Below are 25,705 nucleotides of genomic sequence, written 5' to 3'. Positions count from 1 at the left end.
TACACCCCTCCCTGTTAAAAGTTCAAGAAGGCAGAAATGAACATGTGAGTTTATTCAAACTACACGGCGACCAAACACGCAAGCCTTAGGCCGCAGGCCATCATCGAGCAACTGACTCCGTCTACCCGGAAACAGAAACAGGGTTACCTAATACGTTCTGCGTAATACCAAAGGGTTTTGCGGTATCCAACACTCCCAAAGGGAGTTTTTCCCGCCAAGGGGGATGTGTGTCGAGGTGTATATCTGTATTATGATAGCTTATTTTGGCGTTTTTCCAAGGCAGATTTTAACAACAGCACGAACACCACTGATGATAATAGCATAATATTAATGTTATTACAAAACAATATTAATACTAATAATATCCCCTCTCACCAAGGAGTTTCCCACTGATCTGTATACTAACTGGATTAAAGGTTCAACACTGAAAGTTGACACCACCGTCCGCCATCTTTGTTCACCTGTACGTGAATTATGCAAGCACTCTCCACCACTGAATTCAATGCCTGCCGCACACGCAAAGTCTGTTCATGACTGTTCCAGAATGATCTGAGCCCAACATATGTAAAACAAGAACACACACCAAAGTTTTCTCTTGAAAATGAAATATTTTTGATCATTTGCCCATGCCTAAAATAAATTACTCTTATGTTTGTTTGTTTTTTTTTGTTTTTTTTTCCTTTTTTTTTTTTTTTTGTATACAAGATCGAGGCTCGTGAAAGAGCTAACATTTATCACACAAAAAGACAAACCGACACACAAAACACAAAAAACAAGGGGAGCGGCAGACAAGATGGGGAGAGAGGGGGAAGGACACAAAAGAGAGGGGGAAGAGGGGGAAGGACACAAACACAACATTTGAGAGCAGGGACATCGGGAGGACTTGGGGGGAGGTGGGAGAGGAATAAAACATATGAACACTGCAAGGACTCTGGGGTGAATTACCGGGGGTAGAAAAGATCAAGGTTTTCGATGGGGGAAGATAAGAGATGGTGGTGAACAGCTGTTTTAAAGACCTGGAGGGAGGAGTGGGATTGAAGGGAGTGGGGGAGTTTGTTCCAGAGGCGGGAGAAAAGGGGAATGAAAGAGTGAAGGTGAGCAGAGAGCCTAGACTTTGGCAGTTTAACCATAAGAGGGTTGCAGGCAGATCTTGTGCGACCTGAAGGAATATTGGGGGGACAGAGCACAGAGAGAGCTGGGGGAGCAAGGCCGGAGAGGAGTCGGTAGAAGACAGAAAGACCACCAACCTGCCTGCGGTGAGTGAGTGAAAGGCCCTCGGTGTTGACTACATCGCAGGAGATTCTAATGATTCTGAAAGCTTTGGCCTCAACAGCGTGAAGCCGAGCAAGGTGTGAGGCAGGAGCACCAGCCCAGAGGGGGGAACAGTATTCCATTGAGCTGCGGATGAAAGCCTTGTATGTGGTGAGGAGCTCAGGTGTGCCAAGTAAGGACTTCGCACGACGGAGGATGCCCAGTCGGCGACTGGCTTTGGAGGCCAGCTTGGAAATGTGGTTTTCCCAAGAAAGATCATGGCAGATAGTGAGACCCAAAAGCTTGAGCGACAGAACTTCTTGGAGAGGATTGTTGAGAAAGTAGATGGGAGGGTTGTCCAGTCGGTCCTTTCGGAGAGACATTGTAAGAGTGTGAGATTTGTCAGGATTGAAAGACATGTTCCACTTGTTTGCCCAGTCTGTGATTTTGTCCAGGTCTGCAGAGAGTGAGGAGGCTGCAGACTGCCGATCTGAGGGATGAGGAATGGAGCGACAGAGAGTAGAGTCGTCAGCAAAGAGATAGAGAGGATTTTCAAGAGAGTCAGAGAGATCATTGATGAAGACCAGAAAAAGCACAGGGCCCAGAACACTACCTTGGGGAACTCCAGCCTGAACAGGAAGAGGAGATGAGAGAAACCCATTCAGGGCCACACGTTGACTACGACCAGAGAGGAAGTCCGCCAGCCATGCGTGGAGATTTCCATGGATACCAAAGGAGGAGAGTTTGGTGAGCAGAGCAGGGTGCCAGACCGTATCGAAGGCACGTGAAATGTCAAGGGAGACAGCTCTAATTTCCTGTTTGGCGTTGAGGACCTCCATCCATTGTTGAGAAAGCAGAAGCAGCATGTCCAGAGTAGAGTGACCAGGTCTGAAACCAAATTGATGATCAGAGATCAAGCCATTGGAGAAGAGGAAAGATTTAATATCTGAAGCAATGATGGATTCCATGACTTTGCTGATAATTGGGAGAAGGCTGATTGGTCTGTAGTTGCTGGGATCTGTTTTTGCACCTTTTTTGTGCAAAGCGGTGATGTTGGCTGATTTCCAAGCAGATGGCAGATGACCTTGAGCAAAAGAGAGGGTGAAGAGAACAGAAAGAGGGAGTGAAAGAGCAGAAGAACATGATTTTAGGACCCGTGGGCTGATGCCGTCAGGACCAGTTGCAGAATCAGAGTCGAGGGTTGACAGAAACTTTTCCACCTTGTCAGGAGGAAAGGACACAGAGTCCAGGAGCAGCTGGGTACGACTGGGTACGGTGGGTACAGAGAGGGATGGGTTTGGGACACAAGATTTAGAGGCAAACACAGAGTTGAGGCATTCAGCTTTTTCACGTGCGGAGTCAGCCGTTAAGCCGTTTGAGGTGAGGGAGGGGATGGAGGGGGAACAAACACCAGAAACAGATTTGACCAGACGCCACCAGGATTTGGAAGAGGGAGACAGATAAGAGAGTTCGGTCTTGAGAATGGTGAGATATTGTTTCCTGGCTCTCCTGAGGGTGGACACACACTTGTTTCGGGCTTTGTGAAAGGAAATGAGATTTCCTTCCATTGGATTTGCTTTCCAGGAGACGAAAGCAAGTTGTTTCAGGGCAACAGCCTCACCACAAGATTCCGTGTACCATGGATGGGAGGAAGGGTATGACAACTGAAGACGAGATGGGATAAATCTGTGCATGAGAGAGAGCAATTTACTTTGAAAGAATTCCCAGGATGAGTTGATGTCAGAGGCGGTAGAGATGGGAGACCAGTCCAGATGATTGATGGCTGCTTGAAGACCGTGCCAGTTGGCCTGAGTGAAATGCCAGACTCGACGACGCTGAGGAGGCTCTCTGAGAATGGTCAGAGAGATGTCCACTTTGACAAGCACATGATCAGATGAGCCGATTGGAGCAGAAGAAGAGCAGCAGACATTTTCAGGGAAGTTTGTCATAACCAAATCCAGAAGAGAAGATGCTCCGTTGACTGAGATCCGGGTCGGGAAATTGAGAGATTGTGTCAGTCCCAGTGAGTCGCAGAAGTCCTTTGCTGAAGAGCCATGGCTGGTGAGAGAGGTACCCACACCCAGCCAACTGGCATGGTGACAATTGAAATCACCACATATGAGGAAGAGAGAGTTGGGATGGGTAGATAGAAGTTGGTCCATATACCAACTCACATGGGGGTACCCCACATGGGGGATCACATGGGGGTACTCACATGGGGGATCACATGGGGGTACATGATGGAATACCATAGTGGAGGCAGGATTGTATAGGCATAGCATGGACCGTGGACGAGTAGGAGACATCTCAATGTATTAAGTGGGGAAACTGGAGCTTAGGTTGTTTACGTGTCTTCACACGAGGGGTGAAGCTATGGTAACAAGCGTTACGCCTAGGTCCCCCGTCGGTGAAGTGATGTGAGTTGACAAAGTGGAAGACGCAGAAAACATGCTATGATATGATATTTCGCTCACAAGGTTCAGACATACATGGTGGCGGCCATCTTGGATTTTGACGTGGCGACCCAATTTTCAATAGCGTTTTTCCTTATGCCTAGATACACCCACACACCAGATTAGAAGTTGGTACTTCGCTTATTTTTCAAGATATTCCGCTCACAAGGTTCAGACATACATGGCGGCGGCGATCTTGGATTTTGACGTGGCGACCCAATTTTCAATAGCGTTCTTCCTTGTGCCTAGATACACCCAAACACCAGATTAGAAGTTGGTACTTTGCTTATTTTCCAAGATATTTCACTCACAAGGTTCAGACATATATATGGTGGCGGCCATCTTGGAGTTTGACGTGGCGACCCAATTTACAATAGCGGTCTTCCTTATGCCGAGATACACCCACACACCAAATTAGAAGTTGGTACTTCGCTTATTTTTCAAGATATTCATCTCACAAGGTTCAGACATACATGGCGGCGGCCTTCTTGGAATTTGACGGCGGCCTTCTTGGAATTTGACAGGGCGACCCAATTTTAAACAGCCTTCTTGCTTGTGCCGAGATACACCCACACACCAGATTAGAAGTTGGTACTTCGCTTATTTTTCAAGATATTTCGCTCACAAGGTTCAGACATGTATATGGTGGCCGCCATCTTGGATTTTGACGTGGCGACCCAATTGCCAATAGCGTTCTTCCTTATGCCGAGATACACCCACACACCAAATTAGAAGTTGGTACTTCGCTTATTTTTCAAGATATTCATCTCACAAGGTTCAGACATACATGGCGGCGGCCATCTTGGATTTTGACGTGGCGACCCAATTGCCAATAGCGTTCTTCCTTATGCCGAGGTACACCCACACACCAGATTAGAAGTTGGTACTTTACTGCAAGATATCCTTATGGAGGTAGTTTCTTTAACATGTTTAAGTACAAAAGTTGCATTTTCGCTCTACTGGATGGTGACCATCTTGGATTTCTGGGTCAAAATAATGTCATAACGTCAAACTAATGTCAGATTCGGAATCCTCGTGGTCAAATTACCCAAAAAAGTGTCTTTGTACGTGATTCTAGGTGTTCTGGTTCAAAACTTAATTTTTCAAGATAGTGCCGGCGGTCATCTTGGATTCGGGCCTCTGGCGAAAAATGCCGGGATTTTTGGGAGGGACATAGAGGCTATTTTTGTTATAAAATGTCAATAGAAGTCAAATCAATCGTCAAACCTTACTAGCCAGAAAATGGTCACGGAATTGAAGTTTTGGACCTAACTACTATGGCAATAGCTGATCGATACATGTATGGCAACCGGACATTATTCTTAAAAGCCGAAGTTTTGGTCTACCATTGTTATATGCATCAGCAAATATTAAAAGTAAACACTAAAACAGAACTCAATGTGACAAAGGTTTCTTTATTTTTTTTATTTGAATCGTATCAGTGCGTACATACGAAGGTTTACTAGTTTAGAAATCATAACATGATTCATCATGTATGTTCCGATCAAGTATATTTAAGAAAAAAAACATATTGTGCGTTGAACAATCCATTAAGATTTCACTCTGAAAAAAAAACAAAAAAACCCCCCTCCCTCCCCACCCACGTTTTTGAAAAAAAGTGATGATAAACAGGAAAAAAAATTTAACCACCCTAACACCGATTTACATTCTGTTTCCACTTTTAGAGAGAAGTAGGGGTCTGTGCAAGCATCCATAGCCTTTATTTGGTGCAAATCGGATAATTTTTAGCCGAGTTACCTCAGACCGTGAGTTGTTATCTCCCTATAATTCCAGTAATCTCTGTGTGTCTGTATGCGACCGCTGTTTCTCGACAACTACCGGTCCGATATACTTGAAACTTGCCAGGTATATTGCTGGGGACCCGAGGATGTGCCTTTTCAAGGTTTGAAATTAATCGGACAAGTGGTTCCCAAGGTATGGTCACCGTACTCGCAAGCCGTTCGCTTTGGCTTTGCGAATGAACCAAACCATTTCATGTAAATAGAGGGGGGGGATATAATTTTAGATATATATATAGTACGGGCACGCCCTAGTTTATATAATTCACACATAGTTGAATATGTGCAGGCCGCTCCACGGAGCGAACTTACGGGCTTATCAACGAGGCGAGGCGTGACACACATGTGTCTCAGCATACCTCAGATCAAGATCAAGCAAATCAAAATTAGAGTACGTACAAATTACACGGAACGGATCGCGGGCCGAAGCGTTGCGAATCGAGATGGCATGGACTTCGTTCTGGAGGTGACGTCATACGTCATGTGATCTGGCAGCAGTGAAATTCGTTTTATTTAGGGCGGGGCTTAGCAGGGTGCAAGAGCGCTAAAAAGGAAAGGAAAAAAATTATATAAAATTAAATTAGCTATTACTTATTACAAGAAATCGATTTCTATTTAAAAAAAACTGATACTCATACAAATAAGTCAAAAATGTTCTACATTTCTGGACCTTTAAGGACCATGAATTTTTTTTAAAGTTAGAGATTCGGATTGAACAGAGGTGGTTTCGGTATTCTATTAACCAATTGATTAATTATTTTATTACTTTATGATTATTATTTATTTATTTTTCTTATTAATCATTTATTTATTTTCTTTCTCATCTGCATAAAAATATCTCAGGCACCTTTTGAGCTAGGAAGCTAATATTTGGACACACACTAGGAGATGTGGCTATAAAGGATATTTATGATTTATTGATTAATGAATTAATCGATTAATTATTTATTGTTTATCCATTAAATTATTTAATTTTTTCAATTAATGGCTTACTTAATTAATTTCCAAAAAGTTACTGCTTCGGAAGAAGCACTGGTGGTTTTGGTATAATATTATCCAATTGATTAAGAAATTAATTATGTTACGATTATTATTATTTTTAATTCCGCATTGATTAATTATTGTGCACCTCTCCCCCCAATACTGTGTGCATTTGCTGCATTGGGGCATCACCGGATCCCAAACGCACCCCGGCAATGTCACATACTGACTGTGTGTGGCGGACACGATGGCTCGCTGGCGCGATGACATCATTCCGCGCACCAAGAGGGCGTCGGCCATGCCCGAGGGGTAGGCGTGGCCTCGGGATATACACGGGGCTCACAGCCCCGAGCACGGCAGTGCTATAGTTTGATCCTTCGAATAAAGACGCTTTTGGTTACGTACGTTGTTGCTTCCTTTATTGGCAAGACAAGTCGTGCGCATAGCACCGCACTTCATTGGTGACCTCCGACTAGTTCAGCCGACGCTGACCTACAGAACGCGCCATGACAAGCAGCAACACGGTAGCCGTGAAACTCCCTGAGTTTTGGGAGGCTCAGGCTGAGATATGGTTCATGCAGGCCGAAATCCAATTCCGGCTTCGAGGCATAACGGTGGACGAGATGCGCTATTTCCACGTCATCGCCGCCCTCGGGCCTGGCACAGCCGCCCGAGTCGTGTCCGTCCTGCGGGACCCACCGGCCGACCACAGGTACGAGGCGCTCAAGCGTCGCCTCATCGCCACGTTCAGCCTCACAGAGGACGAACGGGCCGACCGTCTCCTGGACCTTCCCGACCTCGGCGACACGCGACCATCGGTCCGAATGGACCACATGCTGTCGCTACTGGGGGACAAAGCACCGGATTTTTTTTTATTCCGGGTGCTCTTTTTACGCCAGCTACCGGCCCAGGTCCGCCTTGCGTTGGCCGGTTCCACAATAAAGGAACCCCGCGCGCTGGCCGTTGAGGCCGACAAGTTTTTCGCGGCGTGTGACACGCGGGCGAGTTTCGGTGCTGCCGTCGCGGATTCCGGGGCTGATGCTGATGCACCACACCTCGTGGATCCCGAGGCTGATGCACACCTCGTGGCCGCCACCACGCCCCGCCCACCACCACCGCGAAAGCCGCGGCCTCCGCCACACCCGCCACAAGCCTGGTGCCATTTCCACGCCAGGTTCGGCCACAAGGCAAAGAAGTGTTGCCCGCCGTGCTCGTTCGGCAAGTCGGGAAACGCCCGGGCCGACGATCAATAGCGGCTTTGAGCGTCGGCCTTTCCGGCAGCCTTCTTTTTATAACGGACACCTTGTCCGGGCGCCGCTTCCTATGTGACAAAGGTGCACAGGTGAGCGTTATCCCTGCCTCTACGTCCGACAAGCGGGCCGGGGCCCCGCGTTGCTTGCAGCCAACGGAACACCCATACGCACGTTCGGGAAGCGCTGCCTCTCCCTGCGGTTCGGAGGGCAACGCTTCAAATGGTCGTTCGTAACCGCCGGAGTGCCCATGGCATTGCTCAGTGCGGACTTCCTCTGTGCAAACGGGTTGTTGGTAGATGTGAAGAACAGACGCCTCGTCCAGGCCGAAACGTTCAGCTCGCTTGCTTGCGCGCTGAGCAGCTCGTTGAGCGGCTCACTGAGTGGCTTACCGAGTGGCTCGCCAAGCGGCTTGCTGAGCGGTTCGGTCCCGGTGAGGTTGGTTTGTACGCTTCCGGCAGCGGATGAGTTCACCCGCCTCCTCGCCAGTTTCCCGGCCCTCACGCGGCCCACCTTCTCGGCGGTAGCCGTGAAGCACGGTGTGGAACATCACATACCCACCGTCGGGCCACCGGTCTACGCCCGGGCCCGCCGCCTCGAACCGACGAAGCTCGCGGTGGCGAGAGCGGAGTTCGCTACGCTGGAGCGGCTGGGCATCGTGCGGCGCTCCAAGAGTGCTTGGGCGTCGCCGCTACACATCGTGCCGAAGCCTGGCGGGGGATGGCGGCCGTGCGGGGACTACCGCCGCCTCAACGATGCCACCACCCCTGACCGTTACCCGGTCCCCCACATCCAAGACTTTTCCGCCCGGTTGGCGAAAATGTCCTGCTTCTCTAAGGTGGACCTCATACGCGGCTACCACCAGGTCCCCGTCAGGCCGGGGGACATCCCGAAGACGGCCGTCATTACGCCATTCGGCCTCTTTGAGTTCCTTCGGATGCCCTTCAGTTTGAAGAATGCGGCTCAGGCGTTCCAACGTCTGATGGACAGCGTCTTGCGCGACCTGGATTTCGTCTATGTCTACCTGGACGACATCCTAGTCGCAAGCGCGTCCCGTGAAGAGCCTCTCCGCCATCTCTGCGCGCTCTTCGAACGCCTGGGCCAGCATGGCCTCATCGTGAACCCGGCAAGTGCCGGTTCGGCGTCACCAGCATCAACTTTTTGGGGCACCACGTCACCAGGCACGGGGCCGTCCCCCTACCGGCCAAGGTGGAGGCGGTGAAGGGGTTTCCGTGCCCCCGCACGATCAAGGGGCTCCAGGAGTTCCTGGGCATGGTAAACTTTTACCATCGGTTCCTGCCCCGCATCGCCCAGCTCCTGCGCCCCTTACACGAGGCCCTTCGAGGGAAGCCGGGCAAAGGTGACGTTACCTGGACGGGGCAGATGGATGCGGCGTTCTCGGGCGCGAAGCTCGCCTTGGCCAACGCCACCATGCTCGCGCACCCGGCGCCCGATGCACCGATCGCCCTCACCTCCGACGCCTTGGACGTCGCGCAGGCGTTCATCGCCACCTGGGTTGCCCGGTTCGGCGCCCCCTCGGACATCTCGTCCGACCGCGGCCCCCAGTTCACCTCAGAGCTCTGGGGGGCGGTCGCGCGGGGGCTCGGTGTCCAGCTGCACCGTACCACGGCCTATCACCCCCAGGCCAACGGCCTGTGTGAGCGTTTCCACCGCTCCTTAAAGGCCGTGCTCCAGGCCACCCTCCGCGACGGCGGCTGGGTCGACAGGCTCCCCTGGGTCCTGCTGGGCCTCCGGATGGCGCCCAAGGACGACCTGCGCGCATCCGCGGCGGAGTTGGTCATCGGACAACCGCTGCGGGTGCCGGGCGAGTTCCTCCCCGACTCCACAGCACCATGGTCCGCGGCGCAGCAGCGCTCCGCGCTGCAGGAGACCGCCCAGAGGTTCGCCCTGGTGACGACGGCGCACCACGGGCGCCCGCCAACGCACGTCGCCCTGGAGCTTCGCACGGCATAGTCCGTGTTCGTCCGACACGACGCTCACCGGATACCGCTGCGGCCCCCGTACAACGGGCCCTTCCGCGTGCTGGAGACCGGGGCGAAGCACTTTACCCTGGACATCGGCGGTACTCCTGACCGCCTTTCCGTGGACCGCCTCAAACCGGCCCACCTCGACGTGGACCACCCCCCGCCAGTGGCTCAGCCCCCGCGTCGAGGCCGCCCCCCGGCGGGCGGACCCCCGGCACCGCCCAACCCCGCCGGCACGCCGCCCCCAGCCGGTGGCATCCCGGCATCCCAGACGCCGCCAGCCGCCAAAGGGCGCTTCGGCCGGGTCATCCGTTTGCCCCGCAAACTGACCCTTCAGGTGCGTGGGAATTCTGGGGGGGCGCGTGTGGCGGACACGATGGCTCGCTGGCGCGATGACATCATTCCGCGCACCAGGAGGGTGTCGGCGACGCCCGAGGGGTAGGCGTGGCCTCGGGATATACACGGGGCTCACAGCCTCGAGCAGACGAGCACGGCAGTGCTATAGTTTGATCCTTCGAATAAAGACGCTTTTGGTTACGTACGTTGTTGCTTCCTTTTTTGGCAAGACAAGTCGTGCACATAGCACCGCACTACATTGTTACGACTATTATTATTTTTAATTCCGCATTGATTAATTGTGCACCTCTCCCCCCAATACTGTGTGCATTTGCTGCATTGGGGCATCACCGGATCCCAAACGCACCCCGGCAATGTCACACACTGACTGATATGTTATTTATTTATTTGGTATGGGGGCGATGTACTTTGAATGTATCTCTACTTGTCGTACATTTATTGACTGTCAGGATGCAGACCCATTTCACGTCCGCGCCGTCGAAGCTCTGACGTAAACCCTGGAAATAGAAAAGACGCGCGGTCACTATGTTTGGACAGCACAGGGAACATTGGCACATCTTTACTTGACGCACTGATATTGCAGATGAGAAATAGTGTTTGCTGAACATCTCAGGGAACCACAAAACAGAGATTTGCTCATCAGTGGGATCACTGCAGTGTTAAGCAATTCGGGGCGGTGTATTGATTTTGCTCCAGCACTTATTCGACAGCAAAACTCAAAATTCGAGAAAAGATCATGACTGATCCTTGAAGATGTAATATTCATGTTTTTATTTTGAATGGACAATATTGTGCTTTCGATTTAACTAATTCGAAGCCATATCAATGGATGTTTTTCCGAAGAAATTTGTAAAAAATAAAATGAACAAGCTCATCCTGGCGAGGTTCTTCTTCGAAAAAGAGTTTGTGATGGAATGTAGGATTTCCGCGTCCTCGTGTGCGCGCGGGAACGTCTGAAGTCTGATAAGGTGAGGTTCTTCTTCATCTTTGCTAAACTGGTGTTCGATCGTCGGCTTACCTCAGCCTCCTGCGCGCGCTAACTTCTGATGAAAAATCGTATGTTCGACGGTAGCAATGTAATGATTCCTGCTTCATGTGTGTGTTTGATTCCGTGTTTTGTGAAATACCATATGCTTTTGTGACGAACGAATCACATGAGAGCACGTGATTCAGTTCTGGCTAACGAATGAAGTTGTGCAAGACCAAGACGGTCCATTCGTTTTTGTTTTTCGTTTACTTATTTGATACCGAGGAAGCGCTGTGAAACGTTGATTTGAAGTTGAGAAAAACGTTGCTGTTCTTGGGGAATTAAGACAAGTTAAATTTTTCCAATGAGTATACTGGTGTAATTAAACGAGAGGAATGCTTCAATGTGACGTTTTCAATCGTGCTGTGACGCTTTTGTAACCAACTCCTTTTTTAATTGAGTCGTCACTGCACTTATTGGAACGATGAATAACCAAACTCTAAGTTTCAAAAACCTCCACATCACGCCGATAATTGACTTGCATATCCCGTTTGAATTAAACTACGAGCGAGCATAGCAAAGGTACCGGCACACAATGGCCTACTCATTTCGGTTCTTCCGTAGGATATTTAACGTCCAAAACCAAATGAAATGGGACAACCAGCTTCCTCGTTTCAAAACAAAGTGCGTTCTCTGAAATTCATCGACCCCTGAACACCAAGACCCTAGCTTTCGTCGAACTGAACTCTACAAGGAAATATTTCTCGAATCCAAGACCTTAGGTTAGAGGGGAGGGTGGCTTCCTGTTGTCCCCTGGAAATATCCAGCATTCAATGGATACGTCTCCCATCCAAGCACGAACCGAGCTTCAGGTCTGACTGGATTGGAACGGGCGATGAAAGCCCAAACTTCCTTGGGAGTGGAGATGCATTGAAGTATCTGTATGCTGCAAGTGCAGGAAGAGCAAATTGAGAGGAAAACTGAGAAAAGGGGTGAGTGAGAATTGGTGGAAAATAGGGAGAGTAGGGGAATAAGAGGACAGGAAGTTGGGTAGAAGGAGAAGGGAAATTGGAGAGAGGTTTGAATAATGTGGATGAGGGGTTAAATATTTGACGACAAACCTAATAGGGGTGACCCGAAAGTATCATTAATTTTGTGGCCTGGTCTTGAATTGTCATCTCGTATGCCACAACCAGGCTTTGGAATCGTGATCAGAGCGTCGTTCGGAGTAGGCACCCATTGGGAGAAGGAAATTACTCCTTGCCCTGTTGAAAGTAAAGAGAATGATGTCATGAATATGGATGATGATGTTGTTGTATAGCCCCCTGACAGTTCTCTCGAACAAGCCCACTGCACGGAGACAGCTGATCTCTCTCACAGGAGCGGCCCAGAGATTCCCCACATCCGGGATGGTCTATCCCATCTCCCTCCCCTCTTCAAGAAGTCAGGGCCACGACAGAGTTGGTGAGAGAGACAAGAGTGGAAGGGCCGGTCCATGGAAAGGACCATCTGCACCAAACTGAACAGTTTCTGCACAGGATAACAGGCAGCGAATACAATTTGCCCTTCGTCAAAAATTTGGTTGCCCTCTCGAAAGCGTCTGATATTGATTGTACCTGGAAATATTCCCACACAAACCTACTATCTGAGCTGGTTTATCCCATCCCATTCGAAGCTCCCCTTTCGGCCGAGAAGAGCCCAATTGCAGATGGCCGAGACATGCCCAGCATCGAATCCAGAAACAGGTTTAACCTGTCATCCTGGTGTTACGCAGGGAGCGTGATTCACAAATGCGTGTACTGTCCCTCGGATGCATGTTAAATAGTCTTCTCAAATCCTGGCATTAGTTGGTGGATGTTAAAGATCCCACAGTGCCCTTTGTGAAAAGTAGGTGAGCTGTCACTGGCACCCTGAACAAATTCCAATTTCTACCCTGACATACACAGGGTGTCACATCAGGGGCACGACCGCTTCCTCAGCCAATGATGCAAGGGATATTTTAATTCATCTTATTTGTGCAATGAGAAAATAATTCATCCGGATGATGAGGGAATTCATTCTTCCTGCCGAACACCAAAGCACAATGCAAGATGCTGGCAGTAATCTCAAATGCCAAAATGTATTTTTCAATATGCAATAGTTTCCATAGAATTGTAAGCAAATATTTTTTAAAAATTATTCATTTATATTTACGTCTCGGGCGCCTTTTAATATTTATTAGCTTTTCTTGTCTTTGACTATTGCGAGTATCAAATCCTCTTAATATAATTTAGTCACTGCTCCATCTACATTTCGACCAAGGTGGTAATGATTATGGTTTTGAAGAACACGGGCAAGATGATGTGTGGAACCTTTATTACCTGCGAAAATCTAAGATGTTTTCAAGTATATTGGTTGGTCTTGTGCGTTAATCTGTCTGTCTGTGTGTTTGTCTGTATGTCAGTTTCCTGCAGGCCACAATTTTCAACCGATATTCACGAAACTTCATCCAATGGTAAAGTTGATCATAAGCAAGAAGCCTATTGTTTTTGGGGTCAAAAGGTCAATCGGTCAACATCGGCCAAACATCACCAACTTTGTCAAATTTCTAAAATCCTCAATTTTCATCTGATTGACTTGAAATCTTAAGAGGATTTGCATATCTGGACAATGAATTCAACCACCGAGTATATTTGAGGTCAACATCGTTCAAAAGGTCAACATAGGCCAAGTTTCTAAAATCTGCAATTTTCATCCAATTAACTTGAAATTTGAAGAGAATTTGCATATATGGTTACTGAGTTCAACCACCACGTATTTTTGAGGTCGACATCGGCCAAAATTTAAACTTAGGCCAAATTTCTAAAATCCTCAATTTTTATCCGATTAGCTTGAAATTGGAAGAGGATTGGCATATATGGTCACTGAATTCAACCACGAAGTATTTTTGAGGTCATCATAGGCCAACGACTTCTTTTAAGGATTTCGCAAGTATCGTGCTATGCACGACATGGTTCTTTTTTGTTGGTCGGGTTCTGTATCTCCACCAGGTCATGACTGAAATGGAGACCTTCCCAGAATGGCTACGGACAGAGGGCCTGACACCAGAAACTGCTCAAGCCGTAGTCATGGAGCTGTGTATTGAGAACCGTAAGGTACTCGAAGCCTGCACCGAGTCAGATGCATTGAGAGCTGAGCTCCTCTCACTTGCACAGCAAAAGCTTACTTTTGCAATGTACGGAGAGTTCCACGACTTTCTGGAGTCTTGTGTGACGCCAGGAGTTATCCAGTCTGCCAGCTCTTCTTCGCCACATATTTTCTGCTCGATGCTTGAGCATGTAGGTGACAAGCTTTCTGACTGTGCCCAGAAATTGCGCTTGTTGAAATCTTCATCCGCAATTTCTGGAGTTACAAATGCTCAACTTCAAAGTGCTCATGGTGTATCTGGGATCAGGATACATAATGTCCACAGCCTGCAGCCCAATGATTCCAGATTAAACCCTAACTCTGGTACGTGATGAATCTTTTTCTTTCCAATGTCTGCCTTCCCATATTTTTATCAAAAAATTTCGGTTTTTTTGTTGTATACGAAGTTGAGGCTCGTACGAAAGCTAACACCTGTAACATATAATAAAGGGAGCAGGTGGCAAGAGGGGGGGGGGGGGGGGGAGGGAAGCACAACAACAGCAGGGAACAGGGACATCAGGAGATCTGTGGAAGAGAGGGCTGTGGAGATACAAGGGATAAACAAGATGAGATGGTGTTGAACAGCTGTTTTAAATACCTAGATGGAGGAGTGGCATTGAAGAGAGTGTGGGAGTTTGTTCCAGATGTGGGCAAAAACAGGAATAAATGTGTGAAGGTGAGCAGTTGGTCTTGATTTTGGCTGTTTCACCAGAAGAGGGTTGCTGGCAGATCCTGTGTGTCCTGCAGGAATATTTGGGGGACTGAGCATTGAAGGAGCAGGAGGTACAAGGCCTGAGAGGAGTTGGTTGAAGATGGAAAGTCTGTCAACCTGCTGGTGGTGAGAGAGTGAAAGGCCCTCAGAGTAAGCTTCATCGTGGGAGATACCAATGATCCTGAAAGCCTTCTTTCTACAGGGTGTTGCTGAGCTTGGTGTGAGACAGGACCACCAGCCCAGAGGGGAGAGCAGTACTCCATCAAGCTGCAGATGAAAGCTTTGTAAGTGCTGAGTAGCTCAGCAGTGCCAAGAAAGGACTTCACACGACGGAGGATGCCCAGTCGGCGAATGGCATTGGAGGCCAGCTTGGAAATGTGTTTTTCCCAGGAAAGATCATGACGGATAATGAGACCCAAAAGCTTGCGTGAGAAAACTTCTTCGAGAGGATTGTTGAGAAAGTAGATGGGAGGGTTTTCCAGACTGTCTTTCCGAAGAGACATGGCGAGTGTGTGAGATTTGTCAGGATTGAAAGACATGTTCCAAGTGTTTGACCAGCTTGTGATTTTATCGTTGCCTGCAGAGAGTGAAGAGGATGCTGTCTGCCAATCTGAGGGATGAGAGATGGAGCATCAGCACAGATCATTAATGAAGATTAGAAAAAGCACAGGGCCCAGAAGACTGCCTTGAGGAACTCCAGCCTAGACAGGAAGAGGAGATGAGAGAATTCCATGTAAAGCCGCATATTGACTACGACAATAGAGGAAGTCCACGAGCCATGTGTGGAGATTTCACTGGATACCATAAAAGGATAGTTTGGTGAGCAGAGAGGGGTTCCACACTGTATCAAAAGCACGAGATATGTCAAGGGAGAGGAGTGGAGTTGCCTGGTCTGAACCCAAATTGATTACCTGAGATCAAGCCATCGGAGAAGAGGAAGGATTTAATATCAGAAGCGAAGAAGGATTCCATGACCTTGCTGATGATTTAGAGCAGGCTGATTGGTCTGTAGTTGCAATGATCTGTTTTTGCAACTTTTTTGTTTAAAGCGTTTTTAAAAAACTTCTGCAGTTGGGCATCTATGCTTTGAAGTTCAATGTCATCTTTTGTGAAACTTACCTCAGTGCTTCCATTTATTTCTGTTGCTATGTTTTTGTTCGTTGCTGTTACTGAGTCTTGTTCAGGGGATTATTCATTTAACTTCACGAAAGCATATCAATGGACATCTTTTCAGTCAAAAGAATGATATTTTGTCACAAGTTGTGCTTGTTGGTCCAATTGGAAGATGAAAAGCAAAATACATGGAAAATCGTTTGACAAACAACTTTGAGTTCACCTTTTTTAAATAACGGCCAGGTTCTCTTTTACTGCGTAAAATATATATTTGTATGGTGGGAGGAGGTTATGTTTTTACCCCTGTCTGTCTATTTCTTTGTGTGTTTGTGAACTTGATCTCAAAAAGTTGTGGACGGATTTGGACGAAATGTGGTGGAGGCGCTGGATTTGTGACAAGGGCAAAATGATTGGACTTTGATGAAGATCCAGATCGGGTCACTATAATTTTTAAGTGCTTCTTCACCATTGAGAGATAGGGTCAAAAACGATACATAATCTAATATCTCAAGTTTTGGACACATTCGGAGGAAACATGAATGAGTTGTGTGCAGGTAATGTCTCTCTTGTAAAAGTGGAGTATGGACAAGACGATGATTTATCAGCCCTGCGAGCTTTGGGTTGTGTCTCTTTAAAGGAAGATCCAGTTGCTGTACATGTGACAAAATGCAAGGCTGACTTTTCTGCAAAAGGTGAGCACACATGTGCAAAATATTTACTTCTTGCTCAGGATAAGTTAATATTTTGAAATTGTCTTAAATAGTCTGATGCTGACCAAATTGGATGTTGGCCTCACGTGATTTGTTTTTCAGAACATTCAGGAAGCAAGATTGGACAAATAATGCCGAGGCACTGTTCGGTGGAAAACGACATTGGAGTTTTGAAGCAATCACAAGATCAACACTCATCACCTTTACAACACCAATCCAGCTTTCATCAACACAATGCAAAGGTTAAGAGAAAACTTTCAAAACATAAGAATGTCCTCAAAGGGCAAAAGTGTAACGTTTTCAGTAAAGATTTTGCTTCTTCATTGAGCAGCGTGAAAAGACGTCTGAGGCTCCGTACACGAGAGCACCCACATATGTGCTCAGTTTGTGGTAAAGATTTTGCATTAAAAAGTCATTTGAAGTCGCACATGAGGACCCATACAGGAGAGCGTCCATACAAGTGTTCTGCTTGTGGTAAATATTTCTCGAACAAAGGAAGTTTGAAAACACATTTGATGATCCATACAGGAGAGTGTCCATTCAAGTGTTCTATTTGTGGTAAAGGTTACTCGAGGAAAGATCATTTGAAATTGCACATGCGGATCCATACAGGAGAGCGTCCATACAAGTGCTCTGTTTGTGGAAAAGGTTTCTCGATTAAACCTGGATTGAAAACACATATGATGAACCACACAGGGGAGCGTCCACACAAGTGCTCTGTTTGTGGTAAAGGTTTCTCCATTAAAACTACATTGAAAAGGCACATGATGAACCATACGGGAGAGCGACCATTCAAGTGTTCTGTTTGTGGTAAAGGTTTCTCAGAGAAAACCAATTTGAAATCGCATATGATGATCCACACAGGAGAGCGTCCACACAAGTGTTCTGTTTGTGGTAAAGGTTTCTCGATTAAAACTACATTGAATAGGCATATGATGAGTCATACAGGAGAGCGACCATTCAAGTGTTCTGTTTGTGGCAAAGGTTTCTCGAAGAAAGGAAGTTTGAAATCACATGTGACGATCCATACAGGAGAGCGTCCATTCAAGTGCTCTGTGTGTCATAAAAGTTTTGCGTTGGAATGGCAGTGGAATTTGCATACAACGATCCATACAGGAGAACGACCATACAAGTGCTCTGTTTGTGGAAAAGGTTTCTTGATGAAAGATCATTTGAAAAGGCATATGAGGATCCATACAGGAGAGCGTCCATACAAGTGTTCTGTTTGTGGAAAAGGTTTCTCGTTGAAAACTAATTTGAAATCGCATATGATGATCCATACAGGAGAGTGTCCATACAAGTGTTCTGTTTGTGGTAAAGGTTTTGCGTTGGAATGGCAGTGGAATTTGCATACAACGATCCATACAGGAGAGCATCCATTCAAGTGCTCTGTTTGCAGTGAAGGTTTTGTGTTAAAGTGTGGTTTGAATTTGCATATGAAGGTCCATACAGGAGCGTGTCCATGCAAATGCTTTGTTTGTGGTAAAGGTTTCTCGATTAAAGGTTCTTTGAAAAAGCATATGATGACCCATACAGGAGAGCGTCCACACAAGTGCTCTGTGTGTAGTAAAGGTTTCTCGGTGAAATCTAATTTGAAAACGCATATGATTACTCATACAGGAGAGTGTCCGTTCAAGTGTTTTGTTTGTGGTAAAGGTTTCTCTCAAAAAGTTGCTATGAAGATTCATATGAAGAGACACACCTGAGAGTCCTTCCAAGTACTATGTGATAAGGGTTTTATAAGTAAAATTAGCTTGAACTTCCTTTGGATCACCCACACTTGGGAGCACCTGCAAAAGTGCTCTAACTGTGTTAAATTTTCTTTCGTCGAGGTTCCTGGAAATTGCATATGTGGGTCCACTGATAGTGCCCAGCCAAATGCTCTGTGCAAAATGTTTCTCTCAAAATTGTAAATTAAAATTACATATGAGGGTCAACATTGAAAGCTTTAAATCAACTCGCAGGACCAGTGTCCCAATACAGTTGCCAAATAGTAAACCGGCCCCAATAGGAAGTAAACATGCCAGATATCAAAACAAGGAAATTCCTCACGATTCACATAATGCTCTACAAAACCAGTGCATCCAAAGAATGTACCTGTCCAGACGAGATGAAGGTGGTGTTCTGCTGGAGCTCAACCAAATGCACAGAAGGATGACTATACATGGGCAAAAGTACGTGAAAAGTTCAACAGACTACCAAATTCTATTTGTACACAAACACGAAGACCATACACCAGAAAAGGTACGCAAACTTCACCTTGCAAATAATTTTCAAGGACAGGTGCACAGTAGAGGATGCGACACATGAAATCGAAACAAACGAATACAGCCCCACGCGAGCAGGCAAGTCGACTACAACTGGACGAAGGCCTTGTTCAAGAACTACTATGGCTCACAGCAAGAGTGGCAAGGGTGCTACATGCAGAGCAGGGTCAGTTTATGACTCCGCTCAGCTATTACAACAGCGGAACCCTACACGAAATAGTGTAGGTGTTATGAAGACATCAGAAGAAAATGTTTCATACTTGAATTTCAAACACAAGTGATCAGCCTCTTCTTTTGAAACAAAAAGTCAACATTTGTTTTGAAGCAAAATGTATTGCCAAATGTTGCAGATGCTTTATTATTTTAAAATGGTAAATTAAAATTGTTGTGTCTTGGTGAAGGTGAAGTGTTGTTTGCAGAGATATTTGTGATGCAAATGAAATGAACTGAATTATCAATATGGAAAGAGTCAATGAACAAATAAATGTTTTGTGATCAGATTCTTCCAGGATGACGGTGTATGCCTTACGTATTGAAAATTGGATTACCAAATTTGTGGTTTGAATATTTAGTCGGTAGTTGTTTAAATTAATTCTTTAATTTAACAAAAGAGAAAAAATTGAGGAATTATAGAAGATTTCTATATTCGTTGGGGTCGGCGAGTTATGCAAGTAGTTAAATTGTACGTCAATGTGAACTTTGTTCTTAAAGCATGCAAGGAAATGTGCAAAGAACTTCGGCCAAGCAGTCAACCATCTGTGAGATGACCCAGTGACCTCCAAGGATGTGAACGCGGAGTTGGAATGTATCCCACCATTAGTGGGACTTGGGGAGGGATTTTTATCAGTTCTTTGTGTCCTCCGTAATGATAAACAGACGGACTTTGGTGCCACAAAGTCTGGAGTCCACCAAGCCCTGTGTTGACCTCTGAATTCCAACCGACCAATATCAAAGCAGCAGAGGTCTACTTAAGAGAAAAGCTCCTCGGCTGCGAGGAGGAGAAGAAGAAGAAGGAGAGAGAGAGAGAGAGAAAAAAAAAAAAGAGAATGAATGAATGAATTCTCCTACCAAACGACGCGTCGTGTTTTTGTCTGTAAAGTATAACTGTATTTTCGTGTAAATACTCTGCAAGATTTGTAATAAATCTCTATTTTAACTGAGTGAGTCTCGTGGAGTCTGTTTCACTTTTGGCTAAGAGAGGTGTCCAAAAGATGCCACAACAGTTGGGGGCTCGTCCGTGTTTGAAGAGGTTAGCATCGCTCCGAACACGTCGAAGGTGATTGTTCAAGGTATAAAGAATCGGCTTGTCCATACGATCCTGCTCGTCTTAAAAGGGTCTGCAATGAATCTGGTGAGGCTGAATTTGGACACAGATAATATGGAGATTTGTAACAGTATTTTTTGGTCAATTGTGTTTATACTTATTAGAAATGTAGTTGGTGGGCATCACCACAAGGTATACCTACCTCCAAGGTATGCAGAAAGCCCTGGAACATTTCAGTAAAGGTGCCATGATTTTTTTTTTGTGCTTTTTTTTGTCCTTTTTTAAGGCCAAAGATCCACTAAAGACTTTCTTCATCTTTAGCAATGGTGCTGTGCTTTTTTTTCATGAAGATCCACTGAAATGGAGGTATAATATTGTATCATTATGTATAAAATGGTCGACCTAAATTGTATATTTGTATATGTTTCACGATTGTACGTTGTTGGAGGTGACATTTTTGATGTACTGTTTATGACCGCTCCTGGAACAGATGAAATTGAGGTTCCCATAATAAATAATGGTAGAAATCTTTTGTCTGGTACCGGTAGAAGCGTTTGGAACGAATAGGGAAGGATGGTACATCCACAGCGATGTTTGCGAAAAAAAATTCTGTAAATATATGCCCCAATGCGCTGTTTACAAGTGACAGAGATACGTGCTGCAATTCATTAGCAAAGCCGCGCGGATTTTTTGACCCGCGGGCTCTTTGATTACGCGAGCGAACGCCAAAAGGTCCGATTGACATTTGCGTTCGCACGAACACAAAACTATTCATATCTTTTAAACGGCTGGTTCGTTTTTTATAAAATAAGTTTCCTTTTGTAGAACAGACCCATGAGTCAACAACGATAGAAATCGCGATTTTGAAACACTTGTTTTGCATCGGTAAATGTAATTTTGCACACCAATGGCCATCGTGCTGGACGGGTTATTGTGCATTCACGGGGCCGCGCATCGTGACGTCACTCCCTATACGCTCATACAGGAACGCAAAGTGCGTTCGCACGTGCATGGTAATTACCACAAGACGGGATATTTGTGCACGCGCCTGCACGTACATACTTCACCCGAGTGCGTGCAACAGGCGCTCGAGTTTTGCCTGTCCAACATGCATGAGACGCATGGCATTTAGAGATATATATTTGAAAAGATTCAGTGTGTAGTGTCCATGACTGCGTACTGAGCCGTCTCCTTTTTTTTTTTAGCAAAATATATGTTTCCCATCTCTTCATCGATTAATTAAAATGACAAAATATACAGGGATGAATTACAATTAATATAACGTTTTTCTCTTGGCAAGCACCGTTTTGAGCAATAAATATATAAATCGATAATTAACGGCAAACAATTCCATGTTCATGTTTCTTGTTGACATATTACATACGGGATCGGTAACTTCTGTCCCTCTTCATCTCTCTTCCTCTATCCCTCTCTCTCCCTATCTTTCTATCTTTCCTTTTTCCCTTGTCCCAGCCTTCCTGCCTCCCCCACCACTCATCCACCCTCATCTCATCCACCCCACCCCCCCCCCCATCCTCCGTCTCTCATACCTCACGTCAATCATCAATGGGGTTTATAGATAGGATGTATGTGTCAAGAATGCTTCCTATGGTGCAAATAATTTCCAAAGTTTTGTTGTTATTTTTCTATGCCTTCTCTGACTCTGCCCATAAATCACTTCTCTTTCCTATCAAATCCCCATGCTTCATCTCTCTTCTTCCCCCGCCCCCCCCCCCAGCGTTACTCCTCCCACTCCTCCCATCCCTCCTCCATCCATCCCTCCACTCCTCTGCCCCATTTCTTTGCCTCACTTTTCCCTCCCCTACCATACCTTTCTCTTCCCAATCTACCTGTATTACCTGTTTGCGCTGTTTGCGTCGGAAAGTCAACAGGTTGACAATTCTGCAGCCACTAGTGAAAGTGTGGCTTTCATTATGCAGCCATAGTGAAACATGACATCTGAAAAATTTGAGACATTTTTTTTCCAATGAAGTGTCACATTTGTCTGATTAATTTTGTCTCACGAATGAATCTATGTGATGCATGTTAACCATGAATTCCTCCCTTGTTCAACATGGATTGGTGTTGGATGCAATTTATCCCTTTCCTCATCCATTTTTCTCCACCCACCCCCCCCCCCCCCCACACCCCACCAAAAAGGCTGGTGGGTGTTTTGTGGTAGGGTGTAGTCCAGATCAGCGTTATATAGGTTTTTTGGGGGTTTTGTTGAACTGACGGGTAGGTTTTGCCTGGGTGGACATATGTCCTGCAGGTAAACGTTATTGTTTCGTTATTGTTGCACGACATTGTCACACCATCGGGCATGGCATGAGGTGGCATTGCCCCTTGCCATGAGATATTATATCTTAATTTTATTGTTTTATTATAAATCAATATTGATATGTTATATAGGTAATATTACCATTGACACAGCAATCAGGGATTGTGGATCTTTGCCAGGATTTTTTCTCAGTCATTTTAAGATTGTTGTGTTAAAACAATTATGGTGCCTATACCATGTCATCAATGACATGATTATGATTTTACAAAATTGTACAGGTGAGGTTCACCTGTGATGGAATTTTCCTGTGATTTGTATCGACGAATGCAGAGAAAATCAAAATTGTTCTGTGCAGACAGACAAACAAACGGATTTAAATGTAATATCGTCTTTTTTGATGGAGGTAATAGGATGAGTGGGAAGCATATTTTCGCTCCTTGGAGGGCCCCCAAGAAGCGGCATTGTGTTTCCTACTCGTGAAATGAGGAATTAGGTTGCATTGAGCAAAATGGTGTTCTATTGAATTTTATTAGGATTTTTTTTTTTTGGCTGATGTTTTTTTTGTTGTGGTGGATTTGGAACAACACACTATTGTTCTTTTAATAGAGCTTTTGATTTTCCATTCTCTTCCAGGCTCCTTTGTCAGACTTGATAGGAAAATGGATTAGAGTGGATATCAGAAGATTGGGAAAATAACTTTGATTTTTTTAGGAAATTTTTTTTTTAGAGGAAGATAATTTTCTTTTGATTTGAGATTTCATTTTTGAGTTCATTCGAAGATAGTTGGATTAAAAATGTGATAAAATCCACATTGTGAAATCAATGTGGAATCAGAATATTTATGTTAATGTGAAGATACCTTCAAAAATGAGCAAGGTGGTAAGTTGACAAAAGTGAAGGAAAGGTCCGAATATATATTTTATATTTGTGCTTAATATCTGGTGTGCCTTTTTGATAGGGAACACAATTACCTGGCCTCCGCAAAAGTGTTTTGGCTTTGGTGACAAGGGACCGATATGTGGTTCCCCACCTATCGGTGGTCATTTACCTGTCCGATCAGTTTGGGGGATCGGTTGGTGAAACGGTGGTACAAAAAGTAGGTGTTCCTGGATTCAGCTGCCATCATCAATTGAAAGTTGGAGACTCTTCCTGGAATCACCAGTGAAGAACGACTGTCATACCAACCTCAGAAGACGCACCACACAGCGGTTTGCATAATACATTCCTATAGGCGAAAATGGGAAATAGGGCCTGTCAGGGTAGAAAAGTTGAACCAGATATTCCACGAAAAGGTACTTGTACATCTTATATGTACAACCATTATGGTGTAGAGGCCATTAGGGAGATTGAGAATTGGTATTTGTGGACAAAGGGACATGCCAAGGAGTTTCCAAGAGATGGTACATTTGAACGAAGTCGATTGGATAGATTAGGACAAGAACTGAAATGAATGAATGAATGAATGATCGTTTTAAGGCCATTTTCCCCGCTAGAGCGGGGGTTAGCCTTGCAGGCCCCATGACAATCATGGTTCCCTGTTTGAGGCAATGTTTTTATGGCCGGATGCCCTTCCTGACGCCAACCCTTGGTCATGCTCTTACGATGCGCAGGGATACGGTGTACCTATTCTAAACCGGGGTACACACCGGAATCATTCATCCCAGCAACCTGGTACTCAATTTGCCGACCTCGGAAGGATGACAGGCTGAGTCAACCCCCCTGGTGTTAATTCAGCAATCGACCGGGATTCAAACCCAGGATCCTAGGATCCCAAGCCGGCACCCAGACCGCTAAGCCAACACCAGGTTTGCAAGACGGAAATTAGGACAAGAACTGAAAACTAGGAAGTAATAGGATAGGTAGCCCTGAAAGAACAGGCAATGACAAGACCAGGTGTTTTAATTGTGGAAATATGGGACTCTGGAGACGACATTGTCCATATTCAAATAGGAGACGAGTTCATAGGGAAAAACCAAGATCAAGGGTACCAGTGCTTACTGGTCCCTCAGACAACGATTAGGCCTTCATTGCTGCAGATCCCAAATGACGATTGGCCTCAACAAATTAGATCACTCGACTAACATGAGTAACTATCGATGCTTCTTGTGTCTGAAAAGTTTTCGGAGCAAGAATGATTCATTTTTTGCTAATTAATAATAATAATAATAATACATTTATTTTATATAGCGCTTTTCAAGAAGCCCAACGGCGCTTTGACAGAGTACAAAAAACAAGTGCAAAGAGACAAGAATCAATAGCGAAATATTTAAAGCAAAAGGAGGGAGAAGGAGAAGTGATATTCAGGGGTTAAATGCTGTGGGTTGAATGTTGAATGCAGTGCTGAACAGGTGGGTCTTTAGTGATGTTTTGAATGTGGTGAGTGAGGAGGAGTCTCTGATGGTGTGAGGTAGTGAGTTCCAGAGGGTGGGAGCAGCGATGGAGAAAGCTCTGTCCCCCCAGGATCTGAATTTGGTCCGGATGGGGGGGGGGGGGGGGTGGCCAGGGGGTTGGTAACAGCAGAGCGGAGGTTGCGGGTGTGAGTGTGTCTGGAGAGGAGGTCAGTCAGGTAGGATGGGGCTAGGTTATGGAGGGCTTTGTAGGTCAAGAGGAGGATTTTGTACTGGATTCTCTGGGGGATGGGGAGCCAGTGAAGCTTATAAAGGACGGGGGTGATGTGGTCACGGGTCCGGGAATGGGTGAGTAGACGGGCAGCGGAGTTCTGAATGTATTGGAGTTTATTGGTGATTATTGAGGGTGAACCATAGAGGAGGCTGTTGCAGTAGTCCAGACGGGAGGTGATGAAGGCGTGGATGAGGGTTTCTGCAGCCGTGGAGGAGAGGGATGGACGGAGACGGGCGATGTTTTTCAGGTGAAAGAAGGCTGTCTGTGATTTGTTTAGTGTATTTGTCGAAGGAGAGGGTTTGATCAAAGATGCCAAGATTCTGGATGTGAGGGGAGGTGGATACTGGGAAACCGTCGATGTTGAGGGCAAAGTTATGGGTGGATTTGGTGAGCGTTTTTGGGCCAATGATGATTATTTCAGATTTATCATAGTTAAGTTTGAGGAAGTTGATTTGAAGCCAGGAATTTATTTCAGTGATGCAGTTTGTCAGGATAGAGTGGGTGGCGGTGGAGATGGACTTGGTGGAG

General features: G+C 46.0%; 1 protein-coding gene across 1 annotated transcript in view; it reads left to right on the top strand.

The window, feature by feature from the left end:
- Window positions 1–19,513, top strand: part of LOC137429875 (uncharacterized) — a 59,016-nt gene extending 39,503 nt beyond the window's left edge. The window contains exons 7-9 of the mRNA XM_078779506.1: window positions 14,073–14,532; window positions 16,588–16,725; window positions 16,846–19,513. Of these exons, the coding sequence (XP_078635632.1) occupies window positions 14,073–14,532; window positions 16,588–16,725; window positions 16,846–18,449 (2,202 nt within the window). The 3' untranslated portion in view covers window positions 18,450–19,513. The remainder of the gene's footprint in view (window positions 1–14,072; window positions 14,533–16,587; window positions 16,726–16,845) is intronic.
- The last annotated feature ends 6,192 nt before the right edge of the window (window positions 19,514–25,705 follow it).

Source organism: Myxine glutinosa, chromosome 6, assembly GCF_964187855.1.
Source record: "Myxine glutinosa chromosome 6, kmMyxGlut1.1, whole genome shotgun sequence".
Lineage (NCBI taxonomy): Eukaryota > Metazoa > Chordata > Myxini > Myxiniformes > Myxinidae > Myxine > Myxine glutinosa.
The sequence above is the reverse complement of the archived record's forward strand: the minus strand, read 5'-3'. Positions and strand labels throughout refer to the sequence as shown.